The sequence below is a fragment of the Anolis sagrei genome, chromosome 1, assembly GCF_037176765.1.
Source record: "Anolis sagrei isolate rAnoSag1 chromosome 1, rAnoSag1.mat, whole genome shotgun sequence".
Lineage (NCBI taxonomy): Eukaryota > Metazoa > Chordata > Lepidosauria > Squamata > Dactyloidae > Anolis > Anolis sagrei.
In genome coordinates this window covers 12441351-12466589 of record NC_090021.1, presented here as the reverse complement: position 1 = coordinate 12466589, position 25239 = coordinate 12441351, and the positions used below count along the sequence as shown (strand labels likewise).

At 39.7% G+C, this 25239-nt stretch overlaps 1 protein-coding gene across 1 annotated transcript in view; it reads right to left on the bottom strand.

Moving 5' to 3' along the window:
• The window catches only part of USP34 (ubiquitin specific peptidase 34), a 180741-nt gene that overhangs the window by 15564 nt on the left and 139938 nt on the right, over positions 1-25239 (bottom strand). Inside the window, exons 59-73 of the mRNA XM_067462788.1 lie at positions 22602-22687; positions 20653-20821; positions 20348-20422; positions 18032-18183; positions 17344-17392; positions 17148-17252; positions 15958-16002; positions 14793-14897; positions 12550-12697; positions 10284-10918; positions 7289-7446; positions 4361-4439; positions 4082-4208; positions 3217-3324; positions 305-409 (exon numbers count right to left, since the gene is read on the bottom strand). Of these exons, the coding sequence (XP_067318889.1) occupies positions 305-409; positions 3217-3324; positions 4082-4208; positions 4361-4439; positions 7289-7446; positions 10284-10918; positions 12550-12697; positions 14793-14897; positions 15958-16002; positions 17148-17252; positions 17344-17392; positions 18032-18183; positions 20348-20422; positions 20653-20821; positions 22602-22687 (2146 nt within the window). The remainder of the gene's footprint in view (positions 1-304; positions 410-3216; positions 3325-4081; positions 4209-4360; positions 4440-7288; positions 7447-10283; positions 10919-12549; positions 12698-14792; positions 14898-15957; positions 16003-17147; positions 17253-17343; positions 17393-18031; positions 18184-20347; positions 20423-20652; positions 20822-22601; positions 22688-25239) is intronic.

Sequence of the window (25239 nt, the reverse complement as noted above, 5' to 3'; positions counted from 1 at the left end):
AACAGATGAAACGCTAACCAGGCCCATGATTACCTCCAACATCGATATATTACATTGCCACTGATAACTCTTAGATAGTCTTCCATTTGCGGAATGGTAAAGCTCTTGGAATGGGAACAAGTCTTGTGGAGGTGGCAACATCTCACTTTTGGCAGCAGCAAGAAATCAGCTTACATTGTTCTCTATGCAAAGCACTGAGAAGGTTGCAGCTCATTTAACTATACATTATGTATTTCTGTACAGAGTTAACCAACTTTTTTAAAAAAAATAACAGTAACGACTTCTGTCAACTGAAAATACACACTTGGGATGTTGCTGTGGTGGTATGTGCAATGGTTGTGCTGTAGAAACGGAACCAGAGTGTGCAGGAAGTCATGAGGGCTTAAGAGGACCAGCTCTTTGAGGACATCTGCAAAAGAAAGGACAGGCTTTATATTTTGCCAGCAACCATAGTTAAAGAGCACCAAAATAAAGTTCTGCACCTTTTAATATGTTTTGCAAACTAAACAAGCATGTCATAATCTATTCCCTTTGATTACATGATTCATCCCGAGACACTGGTATGATTCTAGCTTTGCTAGTCAGGGAAAGCAAAGGAAGGTTCCTGGGTGCTGATCTTACGAGCTTTTGCAGTATGATTGTTATACTCACAAAGATGCGGACTGCAGAAGCTACATTCTGCACTCAAAACAACATTCCAAGTCTTTTCTGATAGATTGGAAGCTAGCACTGAAAGTTTCACAATTTGCAAGAAAATCTAAAGGCAGCTATCTCTTGGTATTCCACCCTTCTTGAGTAGCTAAGCTGTGTAGGAAGGAAAGGGCCACAACATCTTCCATGCAGTTTTAGAGCTGATTTAGCTGTAACTATGTTGGGGATTCCTCATCTTCGGATGAGGAAGGGGAGCAGGGAAGTGCTCAGGAATTGGAGGAAGAAAAATATAATACTACTAATAATAATATATTATAATTATATATTTTAGATTACATGTAATATTACTAATAATATTACAATATAATTGTATAGTACAATATAGTGGTGTATAGCACTGATATTGTACTGTGCTAATGGTATAATGTATTGTCTATACAATATCCCAGAGTACTTGTAGGGTATCAGCACAAACACAAAACAGTCTATGTATAATGTCAAAATATGTCAAAAGAGCATATAGTATGCTATTTAACAAAATCCCGAGTATATAGCTCAATTCAGTGGCCCAAAACAAAATCAAAAGGAGCAACCGCTCTCAAATGTAACAGTTCCAGGTCTAAACAAGGGTACCACTGTATATAGGCTTCAGGGATACATACAATGAGATAAATCATACACAAAGTAAGCATAGAGTCATGAGGCTATATGTATACTGAAGTCAATAATGAAGATGGAGCAACACTCTCAAAAATCTTCATGGAATAAATCCAAATTAAGTCCAGTGAAAATGGAGCACTGCTTCTCAAAATAAGTCTCTGTAGGAAAAGTCCGAATGGCATTCAACAGGGGTGCCCGGGTATTTTTGTACCCTGTTTCGGGGAAAGCAGTCCCCTTCCTCAGGAGTTGATAAATTCAGCAACTCTGGACTCTTCAATCCAATTCCCTTAAATTTTGTGCTCTGGAATGCATCACACCAAAACCCCATATGGATTTGGAAGAACTACTATCCCAAAGGGAAATGTTCTGGATCTTTAAGTTGAAAACCCTTTCCCCTCAAGGACTTAACGAGTCACTTAATTTTAGCTGTTTCCTTTAAGTTTCTAACTACTCTTTATAAACCTGTGGATGACCCTTCAGAATTACTCGCAGTGTGAATTTACTTCTAGCAGAGTCACTTTTTGTATTAGCTACCTGGCATGATGTGAGTATATGTTATATGTTTGTTGTATCCATTATCTTTACTATTGTAATTGTGCTGGAAAATACTTGTTACTCTATGTGATGTTATGTTTTATTATAGATAAGAGTCCAGAGTTGCTGAATTTATCAACTCCTGAGGAAGGGGACTGCTTTCCCCGAAACAGGGTACAAAAATACCCGGGCACCCCTGTTGAATGCCATTCGGACTTTTCCTACAGAGACTTATTTTGAGAAGCAGTGCTCCATTTTCACTGGACTTAATTTGGATTTATTCCATGAAGATTTTTGAGAGTGTTGCTCCATCTTCATTATTGACTTCAGTATACATATAGCCTCATGACTCTATGCTTACTTTGTGTATGATTTATCTCATTGTATGTATCCCTGAAGCCTATATACAGTGGTACCCTTGTTTAGACCTGGAACTGTTACATTTGAGAGCGGTTGCTCCTTTTGATTTTGTTTTGGGCCACTGAATTGAGCTATATACTCGGGATTTTGTTAAATAGCATACTATATGCTCTTTTGACATATTTTGACATTATACATAGACTGTTTTGTGTTTGTGCTGATAATGTATTGTCTGTCTGTCTGTCTGTCTGTCTGTCTGTCTGTCTGTCTATCTATCTATCCATCTATCTATCTATCTATCTATCTATCTATCTATCTATCTATCTATCTATCTTGTAAGCCGCTCTGAGTCCCTTTTGGGATGAGAAGGGTGGCATATAAATGTCGCAAATATAAATAAATAAATAAAAATCAGCCGATGAGGGTTAGAAAGTGCCCACATTTCTAGAGAGACGAAAAGAGACAGAGCACACACGGCATTCAGCCAGAATAGCTGCTAAAAAAGCTGAGCTAATTGGGAGACGCCCTAGTACCTCCTGTGTGGGGAATTCAGGGCTATAAATCAGAGGCAGGAGCAGTCAGCTTTCGCTGGTAACCCTGATACTGATGTTTTCACGCCAATGGAATCTGCTTTGTCTCTGCTTCTAAGAACTTAGTTCATTGCCCATTGTTTTATGGAAGACTGGTGTTTTGTTTGGGAATTTGTAAGAGACTTTAATTTGTGTCTGGAGTAAGACTTCCTTGCTTTCTTTTGCACTTTTCAATTGCATTTGCTTATCCATTGTGTTTGCTGAAGTAAAGAATTTTTCTTTTACTTTCAACATTGTCTAAAGGCTGTTTTTGAAGGGCAACTCAGGACAAACTACAATTATCATGCCTATTCTGTGCAATGATCTTTGGATGGTACAAGCTATACCAGGCATGGGCAAACTTAAGTCCTCCAGGTGTTTTGCCCATGCCTGGTATAAGCTGCATCTGCACAGTTTCATTTTAGCAACCACACTGACTTACCTATACAAGCGTTTCTAAGTTCGGGAGGGCTGTAGGAATTTAGCAAAGTTAACAACTTATGGGCAAACTCGATTCGCTCTTGCCACTGGATCAGAGCTTGTTTCACATCTGCAAGTACAAGGCACCATTAGGTTAACACAGCTTGCTATTTAAATCTTACACATTGTTGATCAAAAGAGAAGAGTGTTGGCTAGAATTCTGCTTGTAAACTCCAGTCGCATGGCAAGTTCAATGTTTGTATATTTTGGGGCTATAAACTGTATTGTATTGTATTGTTTTTACTGCAAGCTTCCTTTTTCTTAGTGAATAACAATAATATACATCACACAGTCCTAGACACTTGGGAAGGGTCCGACGTGTGATCCAATTCAACAGCCAGCAGAGTGTCTGCTGTGGACTCATCTTGTTGTGTTTCTAATAATAATAATAATAATAATAATAATAATAATAATAATAATAATAATGGGTTATTGTAGGTTTTTTCGGGCTATATGACCATGGCCTAGAGGCATTCTCTCCTGACGTTTCGCCTGCATCTATGGCAAGCATCCTCAGAGGTGAGGATGCTTGCTATAGATGCAGGTGAAACGTCAAGACAGAATGCCTGGCCATATAGCCCAAAAAAACCTACAACAACCCAGTGATTCCGGCCATGAAAGCCTTCAATACAATAATAATAATGTTTGTTTATATCCGACTTTTGTCTCCACAAGGAGCAGCATAATCTCCAATGCATTCGTTTCTTTATGGCCACTCTGTCTACCAGCTTTGTGTCCTTTTTTGTGTGTGCCATCACCAGTGTGGTACAAGAGCAGAATTCAGGCCTTCATCTTGATTTCTATGTATTTCTAATTAAAATCCAAACCTTTTCTTTGCAGATAGGGCCGGGTAGACTTCAGGACAGAAAGGAATATAGACAAAAGCTCAACCAGGTCTCCAGTCACATGGCAAGCGGTGGCTTCGTGGTACATCATGTGCAATGTGTTGAAGGACTACCAAAAGAATGGAAAAAAACTCATAAAGGTTTTTTTTAAGGCTATTCCATATAAATATTATGCTCCTATTTATTGTGACATATTTCCTTAACATTTTTAAAATTTAAACTTCTTTAAAAAATTAAATACACTATTGAGGATATTCTTACCTCAGTCATGAGGATTAAGCCTCTGTTAAACACGACGAGAAGGCGGTCCTCGTCAGTTTCTAATAATATTCGGAAGGCACTGGGAGATAGAAAAAAAGAAATGATCTTAAGGTTCATTTTTGTCCTTAAGATGCGTACCATTCTAATATCACAATATTCAAAGCAAATCCAATCATATTGTGTCATACATTTCTCCTCTTCCTTCCCTAACAATTCTAAAAATATATATATCGAGGGCTGGCCTATTTTGAAAATATGGGATTGTATCCTGCACTAAATTTCATTCACTATCTTGATATGTTATCAAATTGTATAGTGTACTAGCCATCTCCTGCCACGTGTTGCTGTGGCCCAGTCTGGTGATAATGAGAAAGTGTTGGTTTCTAATATATGTAATTTCTTTATGCTTGTGGGTAAAGAGTATTTCTTGTTTCTTTGTCAGTGTCTGGTTTGCCTACTCTGGAACATGCAACATATAATTGTCCTTCTTTAGGGGTCCCTTTCAAGTCTATGATACTATCTCTCTGTGTGTGTGTGTGAATCATATCTATCTATCTATATCTATGGCTGGATGGCTCTTTGTCAGGAGGGCTCTGATTACATTTTCTTGCCCTGGTGGAGAGAGTTGGACTGGACGGCCTTAAGTATTTTCTGTTGCTCATGGGGGTTCTGTGTGGGAAATCTGCCCCAATTCTGTCGTTTGTGGGATTCAGAATGCTCTTTGATTGTAGGTGAACTATAAATCCCAGTAACTACAAATCCTAAATGTCGAGATCTATTTTCCCCAAACTCCATTTGTGTTCATATTTGGGCATATGGAATATTTGTGCCAAGTTTGGTTCAGATCCATCATTGTTTGAGTCCACAATGCTCTCTGGATGTAGGTGAACTACAACTCCCAAACTCAAGGTCAATCCCCACCAAACCCTTCTAGTGTTTTCTGTTGGTTATGAGAGTCCCGTATGCCACGTTTGGTTCAATGCCATAATTAGTGGAGTTCAGAATGCTCTTTGATTGTAGGTGAACTGTAAATCCCAGCAACTACAACTCCCAAATCACAAAATCAATTTTTTTATATGTGAAGGACATACATTGGGTTGTTAGGTGTGTGTTAGGTGTCAATTGGCCCACTGGTTTTTGAGTTCTGTTAATCCCACAAATGAACATTACATTTTTATTTATATAGATGAATAAGAACACAGCCCAAACAAAAATGATTTCTTGGGGTTTTGATTTTTAGGCCTGTTCCTGGGGTTATTTGGGACGCTGATTCAGAAAACTATATTGGATAGACTGCATCCACTCTAGTTTCTTAGATATGATTATCATAGTTTTCTATGAGCAAGCAAGTGGTGACTTCTAGATGGCATATGTTCTGTATCTTAAAAATTAGAGCTGATATGGGAAAACTGGTGTCATTTTTGGACCAGCTGGCCAAATAAACCCAGAAAGAGGGCTAATATCTGAGGCACCATAATGTGTGTTGGCCAGTGTAATCATTCTTAGGCATGCAAAAAGCAATTCATACTGTATGAGGTTTCTAAGGCAATGCATTGTGGATTGTTGCTGTGCACACTCCAGAGATTGGGGATTATTCAGACAGAAACTTTTATCACAAACACACATAAATAGGAAAAAATGGTGTGATCTTTCCAGTAATAATTGAGAGTGTTCAATGGCCCATGTGAGGAAGAAAAAGTATTCAAATCATATCTGCTATCTAAAAAAATGTTGACATTATACACCTGTGGGGAAAATCTTAGCATTGTAGGCAAGAAGAACATTTTTAAAGGCAAAGGACATCTTTTCCTCTGTGTGCACGTGTGATAAAACATAAAGTGTTCCCTTTTATAAAATAATGCAGTTTGGGAGTTGCCAAAAACACTACTTTTTTTGAACTTGCAATAATCACATGATTACATTCTATGAGGAGCACATTATTACAACCAATGTATGAGTTGGAAGGAAAATGCATTAAAAAATCAAAATGTTGGATTTTTCAATTTATAAAAAGCAGAAATTTATTTATTTATTTATAGCATTTACATTCCGCCATTCTCAACCCGAAGGGGACTCGGGGCGGATCACAGAACACATACATGGCAAACATTCAGTGCCATTAGACAGACAGATAGAGGTATGTGTCTGCATTTTTCCAACTTTGGCTTCCTGGAGGTTATGCTTGATTCCGTCCAGAGGAGGGTGCTGTCACTCCATCCTCTATGATGATGAGACTTCCCTCCTGTTCTTTGATAGCTGGCTTTTTTATAGTGCCGTAAAATACCTCCTCTCTTAAGTGGTGCCTAATTTCTCTACTCATAGTCTCAGCTGTTTTCGAAGTGCTTAGGTGAACAGTAAGCTAGGCTAAAGGTCGGGTGCTCACCCCAACCTGGGCTCAAACTGCCAACGTTTTGGTTGGGAAAGATCTATTGCTCCTGGTGATTAACCAACTGTGCTAAATCCTAGTCCAAATTGTCCCTCAGTGAGAGGGTTAAAGATAAATATAAAGACTTCTGATATCTTCGACTACAATAAGTACACTGAAAAATGGAATTTACTTATGTACTGATTCCCGTTTTGATCCTACATTAGTTAGGACTACATGAGTTAGGATTAAGAGAAATGACTTAAGAGTAAAATGGATACCATCACAGATAGTTCCCATAAAACATGGAGGCAGGTGTCCTAAGTGCCCTTTCCATCAGAAACTTCATATGAAAAAACTATAGCTTCCCCTGATTTAGATGATGACAAAAAATGCACTAGTTGCAGATATAATAGCAATCCTTACTTTCCATATATTTATTTCTGTCAGTGCATAGTATTCAATAACGCAAGAAAAGCTCAGAAAAGCATCACATTTCCTGGTATTCCCAATTGTATGAACCATCACATTTATTGTACATCAATATTTCAAAAATGGAGTACCTTATTAAAGTAGTCCAGCATGACCGTCCATCTAAGCAACGAAGATAACAACTTATTGTAGTTTTCTTGAATTGCTTAATGTCCTCCAGTTCCTCCTCTCTCATATCTGGCCTCTGAGCCACAAACAGTTGCATGAGGTTAAATAGCTCTTCCACTGCCTAAATAAACAAAACATACATCAGGCTGCAGCAAGCATCTCACTTCATAATACTTACAGATAAATGTTTGTATAAAGGATGCATTTCATGAAACAGGAGATAGAGACACATCCTGCCGGCATTCACTATGCAAACTTCCCTGAACCAGGACTCAATCCTCATCCTACTGATGTAATACACAACTTTGAGAGACAGAAACAATCAAATTGGACCAAACTGGTCAGATTACTGAAGACTGGGATTTTGAATAGCCACTCTGGAACTGGAAGAGCCCTGACAGTTTTAAACCAGTCATCAATAACTGGAGTTCAAAAAGTCAAATGTAGTCCTCTAACTATATCTCAGAAGCTAAACAACTAAGTAGTACTTGGACAGAGGTTTCAGTAAAGCCACCTCTTGAGTATTCCTCACCTAAGAAAACCATATGAAATGCTTTTATGTTTTGTGTTATAATGTTTTTATGGACAGTGTTTGATATTTACATGTTGTTGTTTTTAATTAATGTTATATATTGCTTTTGTATGTTTACTGGTAAGATCTTTTTGTAAGATCTACAGAGACACTCGCTGGAACACCTCAGCAAGCAAGAGTCCAAAAGTGGAAGGCTCAAACCCAGAACCTCAACCAATGGCTGATACCAAATGAGAGATTCCCCCCTGGGCACAAAGAAAACTGGGCGACTTGGAAGGCGCTGAACAGACCGCGCTCTGGCACCACGAGATGCAGAGCCAACCTTAAGAAATGGAGCTACAAAGTGGAATCCACGACATGCGAGTGTGGAGAAGAGCAAACTACAGACCATCTGCTGCGATGCAACCTGAGCCCTGCCACATGCACAAGGGAGGACCTTATTGCGGCAACACCAGAGGCACTCCAAGTGGCCAGCTACTGGTCAAAGGACATTTAATCAACTACCAAGCTTGTAAACTTTGTGTTGTGTTTGTTTGTTTGTTTAAAAATGCAATACAACTGTTGGCTTGCTCCTGACATGATAAATAAATAAAATAAATAAATGTTTACTGGTGGCACTGAATTTACCATGTTGTTTACCACTCTGAGTTCCCCTTGGGGTGAGAGAGAGTGATATAGAAATGCAGTAAATAAATAAATACATTCATGAGCTCATTGTAGGTCAACAGGTACTCATGCATGTATCTATTGTAGTCCAGCCTTTGATTATACCTGCACCTGATCTCTCTGGAGATTCTGGGTCTGGAGACAGCAAGAGATTTTAAGCCCTGAAAATGAGCTGTGTCTGAAGGCCACATTCCTGAAAGGCAGTTTGCTAGGGAAGCAAGGTCAGAAACAGATTTTCATATTCAGAGGATGAATATGAAAGTCCAGGTGGACAGACTAATGAGCAGTTAGATAGGAAATTTACTTTTCATCAACATAGAGCTTCATAGAGTTTATAAAGGTCAAGACACCCATTAGCCAAGAAGTCCTTATCAGTTTCCCAGGGGATAAGGCATGATTTTCTCTCTATATTAGCTAGCCCAGTAGATGGGTCCATCAGTCCAGGCAATGTTGGTGTTTGAGTATAGATCTATTGTCAAGTCAAGGGATTTCTAGTTCCATGTTCCCTTTTGTTCATGTCTTATGATTCCATATTTTGAAGACTTGAGCCAACAATGTGATGTGGCGGCAAAATAAGCCAATGGGATTTTGGCCTGTATCAATAGGAGCCTAGTGTCTAGATCTAGGGAAGTCATGCTACCCCTCTATTCCGCTTTGGTTAGACCACACCTGGAATATTGTGTCCAATTCTGGGCACCACAATTCAAGAGAGATATTGACAAGCTGGAATGTGTCCAGAGGAGGGCGACTAAAATGATCAAGGGTCTGGAGAACAAGCCCTATGAGGAGCGGCTTAAGGAGCTGGGCATGTTTAGCCTGAAGAAGAGAAGGCTGAGAGGAGATATGATAGCCATGTATAAATATGTGAGAGGAAGCCACAGGGAGGAGGGAGCAAGCTTGTTTTCTGCTTCCTTGGAGACTAGGAAACGAAACAATGGCTTCAAACTACAAGAGAGGAGATTCCATCTGAACATGAGGAAGAACTTCCTGACTGTGAGAGCCATTCAGCAGCGGAACTCTCTGCCCTGGAATGTGGTGGAGGCTCCTTTTTTGGAAGCTTTTAAACAGAGGCTGGATGGCCATCTGTCAGGGGTGATTTGAATGCAATATTCCTGCTTCTTGGCAGGGAGTTGGACTGGATGGCCCATGAGGTCTCTTCCAACTCTATGATTCTATGACTGTGCCTGAATCTCATGTTGTGGGTTTATTCTGCTTTTATATTCCTGGTTTTTGATGCTACTCCTGCACTTTGATTTCTGTGGATTGGCCCTGATATTCGGAATTTGGTTTCTTATGCTATTTTGCTGAATTGTTTTTCATATTTATTCTTCAATAAACTGCTTTGCTATTTTACCTTGGACTGGAGTGTGTGTTAAGTACACAGGTGGCTCCCAGCCTTGGAGTGCAACGGTATCACAACTTTGCTTTTAGGTCAGGCATGGGCAAACTTCGACCCTCCACGTGTTTTGGACTTCAACTCCCACAATTCCTAATAGGCACTGTTAGGAATTGTGGGAGTTGAAGTCCAAAACATCTGGAGAGGTGAAGTTTGCCCATGCCTGTTTTAGGGGCCAATGCAGAGTAAAGAGACCAGAGATAACAATGCCTTCCCTTCCGTTTGGAGGGGATTGATTCTGATCCATCGCCCTCAACCATTTATTCAAAAAATAAAACCAGTCAAGAATTCTGAACCCTTCATTTGTTAAGCCCCATCCAGTTACATTTACAAAAGCTGAATTCTTTAGTATGAACAGACTCACCCCAGGGTACTGGCTGGCATGTGGGGTGAGATTCTTGAAGGCCCACTGGATATTCTGATGAGAAGCCAGCTGCCGGGTGAATGCAGGGGACTGCTCACAGCAAAGCCGCAGAATGCCGTAGTAGGCGGGCAGCATCCCCCGGTTAAAAAGCACCACATCCTGGTCGTCATGGTCCGCCAGGATGTAATTGAAGGCAATGTTCTTGGTCACCACGGGGTTCTGCACTATAAGGCGTACATTCTCGGGGCAGTCGACACAGACATTGTACCAGAAAGAGAGCAAGGCCTGCTTGTTGTGGTTGGTGGCAATGGCGGGCTCAGAGAGCTTAGGCTGGAAAAGGTTCCACAAATCCATGAAGTAGGTAGAAAACATGAGTTTCTCAGTTTTGGAAATCAAGCAGTAAGTCATAAAGCTGAAATAGGGCACCAGCTTCGTAGTCCCGTGAACAGCAGCATCGACGTAGAGCTTCGCTCGCGAGAGGAGCCCAAGGAGTACGTTATAGACCTGGTGAAGGACGACCGTTGTGTCTGGACTAAGGGGAAGGTCCCGAGTCGGGATGTGCAGCGAGCGGGTAGATCGGAACATCTGACGGAATGAATTGCTTGGAATAAGGGAGACCAGAAGGTAGGCTGCAGCTGCAACAGATTAAAAATGCAAGTCAATAAACTGGTGTGATGGATCTGCATTGTGCAGGGCATGTAAGACATATCTGTTTCGACAGGCCTTTGATATTGCTGTTTTTAAATTGTTTTAAATTGTTTTTAAATTGTGTTAGATTTTAGCCTGTTCTTGTAAGCCGCTCCGAGCCCCAGGGGAGTGGCAGCATATAAATTTGAATAATAAATAAATAAATAAATAAATAATTATTCTGCTGGAAAGGTGATACATCTGACCCTTGAATTCAATGTGGTCTATCCCAAAGAGGCACCATCTCCCAAACTCAATATGAAAAAAACACCTGTAAACTATGGCAGAGAGTCCTTTGCTCCCTTACATAAGGAAAATAAAGGAATTAAGTCACATTTAGATCTGAGAAGCTCTATGCAGGACTTTGGATAGACACCTGATATTAGGGGAAGGTGCCATGCTCTCTGATGTCTTCTAATCTATGGAAGCTGTCAGGGAATTCATTTGCTAGTCCCAGCTTCTTGTGCTTGGTTAAGAGCTCAATGTTCTTAATATAATAATAAATCTTTATTTATTATCCCGCTTTTCTCCCTAAACAGGACCCAAAGTGGCTTACAACATTAAATAAAAGACCATACAAAATATGCATATATTAAACAATAACCTATTAACTCAACAATAAGAAATAAACATACTTTAAAGCATTTGTCTAATACAGTTATTGCAGGCAACTCAACAGGATAGATTGTAAACATTAGCAGGACTCAATAAAAGTTATCCTTCCTGCCATTTCTGCTAAGTGTCTTCATCAAAAGCTTGTAAAAGCTTAAAACTGAACTCTCTTCACTATATATATATTCCAGTCAAGAACAAAAAATAAGCCAGTATGTATTGTACTACAATAGGACACACAAACCCAATGGCAGACATTGTTCTAGGGCTCTTGACCTCATATTTTCAGATAATGCTGACATGGATATTTAAACATCATTTTGCCCACTTTGGTCTCTAAGATAAGGTAAATAGACTCTAGAGCAGGCGAGGACAAACATCAGGCTACAGGTGTTTTAATTTTGGTTTTAACTGGGAATTTTTAAATACTGCTTCTATTATTAAATACTGCCCCCCCATCCCCCACTGAGCTGCTGAACTTGCTGACCAAAAGGTTAGCAGTTCGAATCCAGGGAGCAGGGTGAGCTCCTGATGTTAGACCCAGCTTCTTCCAACCTAGCAGTTCAAAAACATGCAAATGTGAGTAGATCAATAGATACCGCTTCGGGAAGGTAACAGCGCTCCATGCAGTCAAACTGGCCACATGACCTTGAAGTTATCTACAGACAATCCTGGCTCTTCGGCCTTGAAATAGAAATGAGCACCACCTCCCAGAGTCAGACATGACTAGACTAATAATAATAATAATAATAATAATAATAATAATAATAATTTTGGTCTTCAACTTGTACAATTCCTACCAGCTTATCAGCTGTTAGGAATTGTGCAAGTTGAAGTCCAAAAAACCTGGAGGGCCGAAGTTTGCCCATGCCTGCTCTAGACTCCTTGTTGTCTAAAATACCCACCACCATAAAAATATCCAGAAGATGTTCAAAACAGAAAATAAAAAAAATTTTTAAACACTTACAGGTTCTCACTCTTGGGTAATTATGAGCCAAAAGAAAGCGTTCGACCCAGTTCTCCATATTCTGCAACACCCAACTGTGGGCAAGCTTATTTCGAGGTGTCTGCACGGCTAACCAATCCAGGCACTGAGAAGGGTTGTATTCGATTACCTTTTTAAAATATTGAGAAAATGAAAAATGTTGCTCGGGGTAAATCAACCTGAAGACTTCCAATGTGCTGAGAACATGACCGTGAGACAGAACACTGCAAATGGCATACAAGGCTGCAAACAGACACATCACACCCAGTATACAAGCTTGCATTTAACATTGCGCATTTACTATCTCAGCACATGCATACAATCCAATTAATTCTCTGGACAGTCATGAATGTACAAAACACTCCAGTAGGCAAGAATTGTTACAGTAAGTTGTAGCAGAACCAAGTGTGTGTGTGTGTGTGTGTGTGTGTGTGTGTTGAAGAAAAGCCTTATGATGGTATTTATTATGTGCAGCTGGTAATGTAGGTCAACCAGCAATCTTGGACTGCATCCAATAGGGTATAACTATATAGGTTTTTTAGAATCCAGTTCTGGAGAGCTTTTTCTCTGAGGAGATCTATGCTCAAAGGCTCTGCTCTGAGGAGCAGGTTGGAGAGAAGCTGTTATGCTGCTCTGAAGGAGGCTATGGTGGAATAGCTGTTTGCTCAAGGTTTATGTTTTGCTTTCTCATTTGACTTAAGATGAAGATGCCTTATTTTGTGTTACGTACAAAGACTATGTACCGGGATTGTTGCGCAGCTGGCTGAGTGTCAGCTGCATTAAGATCACTCTGACCAAAAGGTCATGAGTTCGAAGCCAGACCGGGTTGGAGTGGGTTTCCAACCAATTGTGTAGCCTGTTGTCGACCTTTGCAACCCGAAAGACAGTTGCATCTGTCAAGTAGGAAAATAAGGTACCACCTTAAAGTGTGGCGAGGCTAAATTAACTAATTTATGAGGCCATAAAAAAGACTCCAGCAAAAGCATGCGGGGAATGCGGAAGTACTTCATCAGTGTCACAGATGGACAATGAAAGCGACAGCTCCCCTGGAGGCCAGAAAAAGTTAAATAGCCTCTGTCTATGTCTGTATATGTTGTATGTCAAAATTGGCATTGAATAAATGGCCATATATGTGTACACTGTAATCCGCCCTGAGTCCCCTGCGGGGTGAGAAGGGCAGAATATAAAATCTGTAAATAAATAAATAAATATGTAAGTTCTTTGCAGTGTTTTTTGTACGCAACATTGCAAGTTTGTATTTAATCCCTGCTATTAAGAGTAAAGATTTTTTGTTCACTTCTACTCTTATCTGTCAGTCTTGTGCATAGGATGTGGCTAAGATCCGCTTGCTGCACAACAAGAATGCCCGACCAAAATAAACAGCTTGAAGAATTTTTTTTGTTGAACCGAAAGGCAGAGGGCTGACAGAATTGAACCAGACATACTATGGGGTGCTGAGAAGCAGCCCTTACACCTTTTCAGTTTTAATCTCTGACATGTCATAGAATCAAAGAGTTGGAAGAGACCTCATGGGCCATCGAGTCCGACCCCATTCTGCCAAGAAGCAGGAATATTGCATTCAAATCACCCCTGACAGATGGCCATCCAGCCTCTGTTTAAAAGCTTCCAAAGAAGGAGCCTCCACCACACTCCAGGGCAGAGAGTTCCACTGCTGAACGGCTCACAATTGTTCCATTGTGTCCTAGTCTCCAAGGAAGCAGAAAACAAGCTTGCTCCCTCCTCCCTCACACATTTATACATGGCTATCATATCTCCTCTCAGTCTTCTCTTCTTCAGGCTAAACATGCCCAGCTCCTTAAGCCACTCCTCATAGGACTTGTTCTCCATACTCTTGATCATTTTAATCGCCCTCCTCTGGACACATTCCAGCTTGTCAATATCTCTCTTGAATTGTGGTGCCCAGAATTGGACACAATATTCCAGGTGTGGTCTAACCAAACAGAAAGGACAGTTTAAATCCTCAAAGATGTCTTCAAAAATAGCTATCTGCTCGAGGTGCTTTGATTGTGTGTTCCTTTTATGCCAGGATGTCGAACTGAATGGCCCTTGTGAACTCTTCCAACTCTAGGATTCAATTTCCTGAGTCTTATGAGGAACGAGGAAACTTAACCCAGTCGTGACGTTCCTTATCTTTCAGTAGCTTTCTGAGCAAGATGAGGAAGGGCCCAGAGATTCAATCTCTGTTTAAGCTCTGCATACTTTACCTCCCATATCCTTTGAAGAATGTAAGAAGCAAAGGGTGGCATTCCCGGAGGCCCGCCAGCAAATTCCATAAGCATGGTCAACAACTTGAAAAAAGGGTTGGCTGCCTGTAGTGTGCAAAACAACAACAACATAAATAGATGTCATATGTCATGAAAGGACAATTTCAATCTAGGATTAATTTTATCTAAACCAAAGCACACAAATCTATGTTTTGCAGCTAGCACAAAGCACCTTGAGAGTTAATGAAGGACATATACTCTACTGCAGTGGTCTTTAGCCAGATTGTGATCTCATTAATCCACTTGATGTATAACCTTTTTCAGTCAATAGCTGCACCATGCCTTCATACTCGGCACAAGGCTAATTAAATGCAGCCAATCGTTTATAAAAAGACAATACAACAATATACCGGGTGGAAAGAAAGTAGAAACAAGAGGTACAGTATCTCTTATTTGAGACCCCTCCAGTGAAGCCAAGGTGGGCAGGTTTCCCCTACTAACACTTTCCCCATAGCTATAGATTGCATCAGGCATTGGCAAACTTTAGCTCTCCAGGTGTTGTAGACGTCAACTTCCACAATTCCTCATTTTATTTATTTTATTTACAGTATTTATATACTGCCTTTCTCACCCCTGGGAGGACTCAAAGTGGTCTAACAGCTAGTAAAATGGTTGGGATTTCTGGGAATTGAATTCCAAAACACTTGGCGGACCGAAGTTACATAGAAGGAAGTAAAGAAGTGTCAGAAGGCACAAAAGGCCCAGCTTTGAAATACAAGAATAGATATAATATTACAAAAATAATTTTGCAAGTAGGGCTGTTACTTGAGGAGGTTAATTCATCATTCCTGATATTCCAGAAACTTTGAGTGACGGAACAATGTAGAGAAGTTCCTTTAATGACACCCCCACTCTCAGCTTAAATAAAACATGATTAAAACACATGTGACAGAAAAGATCAGACAGATCTGTCATCAAAACAAAAACAATGACCTCGGGGAAATGCAGCAGCTAAATATAGTAATTGCACACTCACAAGTTGAGACACAAAACCAAGGCATAATTCTATTTTATGTGCAATAATTACATTAGGGGAGAACATTCACTTTAACAATTTTAAACAGTAGTGAATGTCTTAATAGCTATCAGTATCTACCCTTCATACCTCAGGAGTCAACTTGGCTATAGAAGTGAAAAGCATTGATACAATCTGTAAGAGAGAGAGAAAAAAGTATATTATATAAAACTGTCCTGTAAGTCTTCCAGTTAGTTCAGGATAAACAGAAACAATTGACAGAGATAACGTATATACTAGAGTACAAGCCAGCCCAAATATAAGACGAGGCATCTAATTTTACCGCAAAAAACTAGGAAAACATATTGACTTGAGTATAAGCCGAGGGTGGGAAATTCAGCATCTACTGGTAAATTTCAAAATAAAAATAGATACCAATAAAATTGTATTAACTGAGGAATCAATAGGTTAAATGTTTTTGAATATTTACATAAAATGTAATTTAAGACAAAACTGACCACCCCTGAGATTAAACCATTATTCTAACCTTCTTCAATGTAAATGTGCTTACGTATCTTCCAAGAATAATAAAGAGAATTAAAAATATAAATGTAATAATAACAAAAATAGAGTAAAATAACAGATGTAATAAAAATGATAAGAGTAAAATAATGTAAATGTGATAATAATAACAGAGTAAAATAATAAATGTGATAAAAATAATAGAGTAAAATAATAAACGTAATAACAATAATAAAATAATAAATATAATAATAATAAATGTAATAATAGAAATGATAATAATTGTAATAAAAATAATAATAGTAAAATAATGTAAACATAATAATAATAGAGTATAATAATGTAAATGTAATATAATAATAATAATAATAATAATAATAATAATAATAACAGAGTATAATAATAATCAACTTTGACTCAAGTATAAGCCGAGGGGGACAAGGCCTGGAAAACTCAGCTTATACTCAAGTATATACAGTACTTACATGTATATAAGTAATAATAAAAATGTAATAAATAATAATAATAATAATAATGTAATAATAAAAATAGAGTAAAATAATAGAGGTAATAAAAATAATAAGAGTGAAAATAATAAATGTAATAACAATAAAATAATAATTGTAATAAAAATAATAAGAGTAAAATAATGTAAACAATAATAATAGAGTATAATAATGTAAATGTAATAAACGTAATAATAATAACAGAGTATAATAATAATCAACTTTGACTCGAGTATAAGGTGAGGGGGGCTTTTTCAGCTTTAAAAAAAGCCTGGAAAACTCAGCTTATACTCGAGTATATACAGTACTTACATGTTCTGCAAGTCTGTTATTGTACCGACAAAGGCTGAAAATAAGATTGCAGGTCTGCCTGATGTTGATTCCATCACGGATATGTTGAAACAAGAAAGGAAAACCCTGCAACAAATCCAAAGGTGTTACTATAGCAGGTGTTTTTTTAAGTGTGCTGTAAAAATCAGTAGTACATCTTCATATCAAGGTATACTACCTTGCCTCCTGTTAATGCTGCCATGTCATTCTGGGACAAAGTTAAATGCCTAAAACACACAAAGAACATAGATGCATTCATTTCAGCATTCAACGATGCTAGAAAAACCATGAATTCCTTTCCCATTACTTTTATTCTCTCATAAAAGTTACACATTTAAGAAATCTGTCGAACTGACAAATGTCAAGAATTACATTGATTCTTGGACTGCCATTTGTCCATAGATGGAAAAACAAGCAAGGAATGTTGTCAATTCAAAATCCAAAGAAAAAGGACATGATGAGGTTTTAAAATGGGGAAGAAGTAGGAGGGTGATATGAAGTTATGACAGCTTCTGTTTACTTTTAGCCCAAAGAGAGACAAGTGCTTGGTTTCCTTATCAGCATGCTGCCTGGTAATTCTTACTAATGCCTCCACCAAGGGAAAAATACATGTTGTAATAGGAAGCTTCCTAATCAAAGTCAAATAATTAGTCCTGAAGTTTAGTAGTGTCAAGCTTAATTAGTAGCACTTTCTGGCATTTCCACATTACTGTGATCAGCTAGTTCATTATTTGTGGTGTCTCACATAAAGAAGATGGACTTCAATTCAGATGATGGCTCCTACAGCATCAAGTGCATCGACCGCACTTATATGGGTCACAAAAAGAAAACAAGAAAAGGTCACGGCAGCTGTCAATGAGGCTTACCTCTCTGAGCGAGACTGTTCAACAAGAAGTGCTATTAGAGCAATCATTTTCTCAAGGGCAGCAGGCCTGTATTTTTCTTCTGCCAAAGACAGAATGTCTTCCTCCTCCTCTTCCTCCTCTCCTTCTTCCTCTGATAACACTTCAACTTGCGGCTAAAAGACAAGCAGGGGGGGAAAAACCCATAATTCTCAATGAGATCTTTCCTTTCTATTTCTATAAACATTAGAGCAAATTATATAAATGGTGAAGGACTCAGGTGCACACACTAAATCTAATAAATACTGTATACACATCTGGAGCATTCTGATAAGCCACTCTGCTGAAGAAGGAGCAATATAGGGACATTAATATCAACCCACAGGGACAAGCCAAGTTAAATTTATGTGGAATGCTCCAAAATTGTTAGGAAAGTGCAAACTATAAAGGCTAAGTGTTACAACATTCAGTTAAATTACTTTGCATACAGGACTGAACTACAATACTGATTGAATGAGAAGATGCCTGAATACTAAACGCTCAAGATAGTCTTGCACTTTTCAAATAAGCAATACAGGCATTTAAAGCACTGCATTTCAAGCCTGCTAATCTCAGGAAAATCTTTGTAACTGATATAATAATAATAATAATAATAATAATAATAATAATATTTATTTATATTCTGTCCTTCTCCCCTAGGGGATTCAGAGTGAATTACAGCATTTACATACTTACGGAAACATTCAATGCCTTTAAAATCATATACAATGAGACACACAAAGACAAATAAAGGCAGAAGCTTCTCCTTTCACTTCCGGCTTCTGGAGGCAGTGCTCATGTCTGGCTCTGGGGAGGTGCTTTCCTCCATTTTCAAGCCAAGGAGCCTGTTTATTTATTTACTATATTTATATACCGTCCCTCTCAGCACACAGGTGACTCGGGACGGTTTTCAGTTGGTACCAAGACCATAAAATGCAGTATCAATACAATGAAACCATTGAATAATAAAACCATAATAAAATCAGTAAAAACATGAACATTAGAGTCTCCTATTAAAAAACATTGTCCATTCATAAATCCAACCATTCAATTTTCCTATGTCTGTTACACTGTATTTGGAAATGTCTGCTCAAAGAGCCAAGTCTTGACTCTCTTTCAAAATGTTAGAAGGGAGGGGGCCGATCTAATATCCTTAGGAAGGGCATTCCATAGCCGAGGGGCCACCATTGAGAAGGCCCTGTCTCTCGTCCCCGCCAGCCATACTTGTGACAAAGGCGGGAATGAGAGCAGGGCCTCCCCAGATGATCTTAAAGTCCTGGAGGGTTCATGAGGGGAGATGCGTTCGGACAAGTAAATTGGGCCAAAACTGTTTAGGGCTTTATAGGCTAAAGCCAGTACTTTGAATTGTGCCTGTTAGCAGACAGGCAGCCAGTGGAGCTGATGCAACAAAGGAGTTGTATGCTCCCTGAGTGCCACTCCTGTTAACAATCTGGTTGCTGCCCATTGGACCATTTGAAGCTTCCAGACAGTCTTCAAAGGCAACCCCACATAGAGAGCGCTGTAGTAGTCTATATGGGATGTAACAAGAGCGTGGGCTACCATGGCCAAGTCAGACTTCCCAAGGTATAGGTGCATCTGGTGCACAAGCTTTAACTGTGCAAATGCTCCCCTGGCCACCACCGAGACTTGTTGTCACCTCCTGGTTGTGTGGCCAAGCAAGATTGCTTGGAGCGTCTCTTTGCCTTTTCTGGCCGAAGTGGCACCTATTTATCTACTCACATTTGCATGTTTTCGAACTGCTAGGTTGGCAGAAACTGGAGCTGACAGATGGGAGCTCACCCTGTTTCGCTCATTCGAACTGCTGACTTTCACTTCAGCCAACCTTCCGGTCAGCAGTTCAGCAGCACAAGGGTTTAACCCACTGCGCCACCGCAGTTCCTAAGAAATGCCTCAATGTTTCAAATCTAAGATGTCGGCAGTGAGCTAAACTGCATATTAATTTCCTGTTCAATTTCTCAAGGAATCTCTTGGATCTCACGGAATAGATAGCGAACACGATATACCTGCCACTACTCTAATGGATAAATATCTCAGGATAAGAGTCAACACAGATAGTTCGTATGTCTTTCAAACACATTGCCTCTTCATAAAAACTAAATCTACTTCACTGTCAACTTAAGCACATTTAGGCACAATGTGGGGTTTTAAAAAATTCAATCAGTAGGGTTATTTCAGTCATTTTAAGAGCAACGGATTGATCATAAATGCAAAATAAAGGAAAGTAAAATGTTTATTCATCTGAAAAACAGATGTTTCCACTCAAAGTTTTTGGAGACTTACATTTTCAGGTCCTTTGGTTCCCATGTAGAAATGGACCATTGTTGATATTGCTTGCAGTGAAAGCAAAAACTGGCTCTGGAAAAAGGACGATTAAAAAAAGAATTAGCAATATAGTTTGTTTATTTCTTTGTTTTTCACACTCATGTCACAAGGCAGCTTTACAACAAACACAAAAATACAAAAAAACCCAACCCTCAAATGTTTACAAAGATCCTAATCATTGGATCCTAGTAGCTCATGCTAAATAAACCCACATAAAAGCTGCAGAACCCTTACAGAAGTGAAACAACCACAATCACGCTCACCTCCTCTTCTCCCATTTTGGCAAATTCATAAAGAAAGGCAAAGTATTCCGTGAGATGTTTACTGTGAGGTTTAACACCGTGTTCCATAATTGACAACAGGGTCTTCACGAAGCGAGTTACACAGGAGCGGCTACCAATATCTTCCACGGGACCGTCCATGTCATCCGAACTGAAAGCACATGTCAGTGCATATTAAGGCCAGTGCAAGCAAATAAGTCTCACTAAAGACTGTTCTGATGTCTCTGGCACTCAAAATCAGCAGCTGTTTGCAAGAAGGTGATCTCCATTGCAAAGTTCCCATCTGCCACTGATTCCAGAGGCACGTTATTTGCTAATCATGATGTAAAAGAAGGAAAGAACATCTTCCTGCACCATGCAGTCCCAGGGAGAAGCCATTAGGACAAATTGTGTTCCCTTTAGGTTCTTGTGGGTTTTTCGGGCTATATGGCCATGTTCTAGAGGCATTTTCTCCTGACGTTTCGCCTGCATCTATGGCAAGCATCCTCAGAGGTAGCGAGATCTGTTGGAATTAGGAAAATGGGTTTATATATTTGTGGAATGACTGGGGTGGGCCAAAGAGCTCTTCTCTGCTGGAGCTAGGTGTGAATGTTTCCTAATTCCAACAGACCTCACTACCTCTGAGGATGCTTGCCATAGATGCAGGCGAAACGTCAGGAGAAAATGCCTCTAGAACATGACCATATAGCCCGAAAAAACCCTCAAGAATCTAGTGATTCCAGCCATGAAATCCTTCGACAATACATGTGTTCCCTTTTCTTCTGGAAGGGATGGGCATTCAGAAATAGGCCATTTTTACAATGCCCCAAACAAATTATGTCATAACTAGCGAAGGGAACACCTTTCAACTTAAAAAATGTTCCTGCCTACTTTTCATACTATGTGTAACAACTAAGAGTGCATCTACACTGTAAAATTAATGCAGTTTTGACACTACTTTAACTGCCATGGCTGTAGTTTGGTGAGGCACTAGCACTCTTTGGCAGAGCAGGTCAAAGACCTTGTAAAACTACAAGCCCCATGTGTCCATAGAATCATAGAGTTGGAAGAGACCTCATGGGCCATCCAGTCCAGCCCTCTGCCAAGGAGCAAAAAAATTGCATTCAAAGCACCCCTTACAGATGGCCATCCAGCCTCTGTTTAAAAGCTTCCAAAGAAGGAGCCTCCACCATACTCCGGGGCAGAGAGTTCCATGGAAGATTAAGTGGTGTCGAACTGTATATAGATGCATTCGTATATTCTACAGTATATAGATGCACTTTTATAGTGCCGTGTTATGAATATTTAGGTTGGATTAAATCCTGGGATTTCAGGCAGAAGACAAGTTTAAAGGAAAAATAAATCTTCTGAAAGTTGCGTACTGCAAAATAAGAATTAACACTAAAGATGTGTCAATTTTGACCTCCAAACATTATTCACAAATGGGAATTGTTAAGGGCAAAAATAAAATAAAACCCTTCACAAAAGTTTACAATGCTGAGCACGAAGAACAAGCCTTTGAAATAGATATAAGAATTTGGAAATTGTATTTTTTTTAATTGTGTCGGAAGCGACTTGAGAAACTACAAGTTGCTTCTGGTATGAGAGAATTGGCTATCTGCAGAAACATTGCCCAGGGGACACCCAGATGTGTTACCATCCTGTGAGAGGTTTCTCTCATGTCCCTGCATGAGAAGCTGGAGCTGACAGATTTCAGCTCACCCCATCTTGTTTTTGAACGGCCGATCTTCAGTTCAGCAGTTCAGCCAGCACAAGGGTTTAAACCCATTGTGCCACCATGGCTTAAAAATAGTTATCAGGTGCAAATATTTTGTTTTGTTTTGTTTACATGAGCTTTCAGGTTTCTTGCTGACTTATAGAGACCCCATAAATCTCATAAGGTTTTCTCAGGAAGGCGATATACTAAGAGGTGGTTTTGCCAAATGATTTACCAGTCTTCTATTCCAGGCTGCAGGTAAAGGTGAGCGTGAACTGGCCTCAGTCGCTGGATCACGTGAATACACAACCGTTGGAACATCTGTAAAGCAAATCAACCAGTATGCCGATTTGATTGAGGAAATACAGATATGCTTTAACAGGGTTTTACCAATGCTATAAGACTACTTGGTCACAAATTCAGTCATGATTTAAAAAATGATGTATTGCTTTAATATTACGTATCTGAGACAGTTCACATAATTAACTTTGTAGAGGTCCATCTAAGATGTTTGCCATATATTCTTAAAAATCCAGAAAATATTCACATAGCAAACTCATGTTCAAAAACAGGCACACACAACATACACGCACAAAAATAGCACATTAAAGTAGCATTAAAATGGCCACTTGAAAGCTGTCTATGGCTATTCTCTGTGGTCTGTTCTCCTTTTTAAAATCATTTTTATAGCACAAAGCACCAGATGACAAAGGAATGCCATTATTTGGAAAATTAAAGATTTCATAGAGTCATTGAGTTGGAAGAGACCTCATGCACCATCCAATCCAATCCCCTGTCAAGAAGAAGGAAAATCACATTCAAAGCATGCCCGGCAGATGGCCATCCAGCCTCTGCTTAAAAGCCTCCAAAGAAGGAGCCTATGCCACACTCTGGGGCAGAGAGTTCCACTGCTGAACAGCTCTCACAGTCAGGAAGTTCTTCCTAATGTTGAGATGGACTCTCTTTTCCTGTCATTTGAAGCCATTGTACTGCATCCTGGTCTCCAGAGAAGCAGAAAACAAGCTTGCTCCCTTCTCCCTATGACTTCTCCTCACATATTTATACATGGCCCTCATCATGTCTCCTCTCAGCCGTCTCTTCTGCAGGCTAAACATGGCCAGCTCTTTAAGCTGCTCCTCATAGGAAGTAGCTTGTTCTCCAGACCCTTGATCATTTTGGTTGCCCTCCCCTAGACACATTCCAGCTTGTCAACATCTCCCTTCAATTGTGGTGCCCAGAATTGGACACGGTTCATCATAACCTGGTGTTAACAATTACCTAAGCAATGCAGCACACAACAGCGACCTTCTTTTATAATCCCTTTCTGCCACTAGTTTCACCATTCTTTGTTCAGGCTGCTGATTTCTAATTGCTGGCCAATTCTCAAAGAGCAATTCCTATTTTTCATTCACTTTGTCATGAATACCATCCATCACTAAGAAATAGCATCCGCTGTGGCTGATGACTCTCTCCACTCAGCATTGAGTCACCACTTATGTTTATTGACTCTATATAGTCTCAGCAGAAAGCTTCAGATTTTCCTTGTATTCATACTGTCCCCTCCCTTTGAATGAGGGAAATTTCAGGCCAGTTTGAGCCAACGAAAAGTGATGTGTTTCTGTAACCCCTTGTAGGTATCTCTATGTCAGGGCAAAAGAAAGTCTGGCCCTATTTTGCAGCATTCAAAGCCTTCCTGAAAGCCCTAGGTCACTAAGAGAAGGTTTTTTTAGCCAATTATGGCTCAAAATACCACAATATGGAGAGGTTTTGGCTCCCCCATTATTCTAATCCAGGGCTTCTTACATTTTCCCACTTTGGACCTTTTTTTGGCAATGGAAATTTTTATCTGATCTTGAGTGTGTGTGTCAATCTATCTATAGAAAATATGTATGTGTGTGTGTGGCTGGGCTTCCACCTCCACAAACAGCTACAGCTCCAACTACTCGGGAGACACCAAAGGCCCTCCCTCCAATGACACTGCCATTAACATGTACAAGAACCGTGCCAGTGTCCTCCACCAACACATACTGCCCACCACCCAAGTGAAGGTTTTCATATGGGGACAAATTCATCCTAGATTTTATGTGTTTCCTCCACCACAGACATCCCAGTATTTCTGAATCTCTCAACTGGTGTGGAATTTGCATGACCCCATCCACTGCCTCTCCCTTAACCCTTTCCTATTCTTTTCTATGGCACACAGAAAACAGAGGAATTGATCAGCAACTGAACATAGTAGAAAGATTTGGGGAGAATTCACCATGATTTATAGGAATTGTAGGTACTGGGTTCTATACAATTTAAGAGCACTCTGAACTCCACCAACGATGGGTCTGGAACTAACTTGACACACAGAACTCCCACGAACATACAAAAGATACTGGAGAGGTCTTTGGAGGGATTTATAGGAGTTGCAGTTCACCTACATCCAGTGTGCACTATGGACTCAAACAACGATTGATCTGGATCAAACTCAACATGCATATCCAATATGTCCAAATTTGAATACTGGTGGGTTTTGAGGGGCATTGGCGTGGACTTTTTGGAGTTGTAGGTACTGGGATGTATAGTTCACCTGCAAATGATGAGCATCCTAAATTCCACCAAAGATGGAATTGGACAAGACTTAGCACACAGAGCCTCCATGTTCAGCAAAAAATACTGGAGGTCTTTGGGGAAAATTCACCTTTATTTGGGGGAGTTGTAGTTCACCTACATCCAAAGAGCACTGTGAACAAAATTGAAGTTGAGACCCACATAGAATCATAGAGTTGGAAGATGACCTCGTGGGCCATCCAGTCCAACCTCCTGCCAAGAAGTAGTTTAAGTAGCAGTGCTCTCACACGTTCCCTAATCATGCAAGTACAAAATCT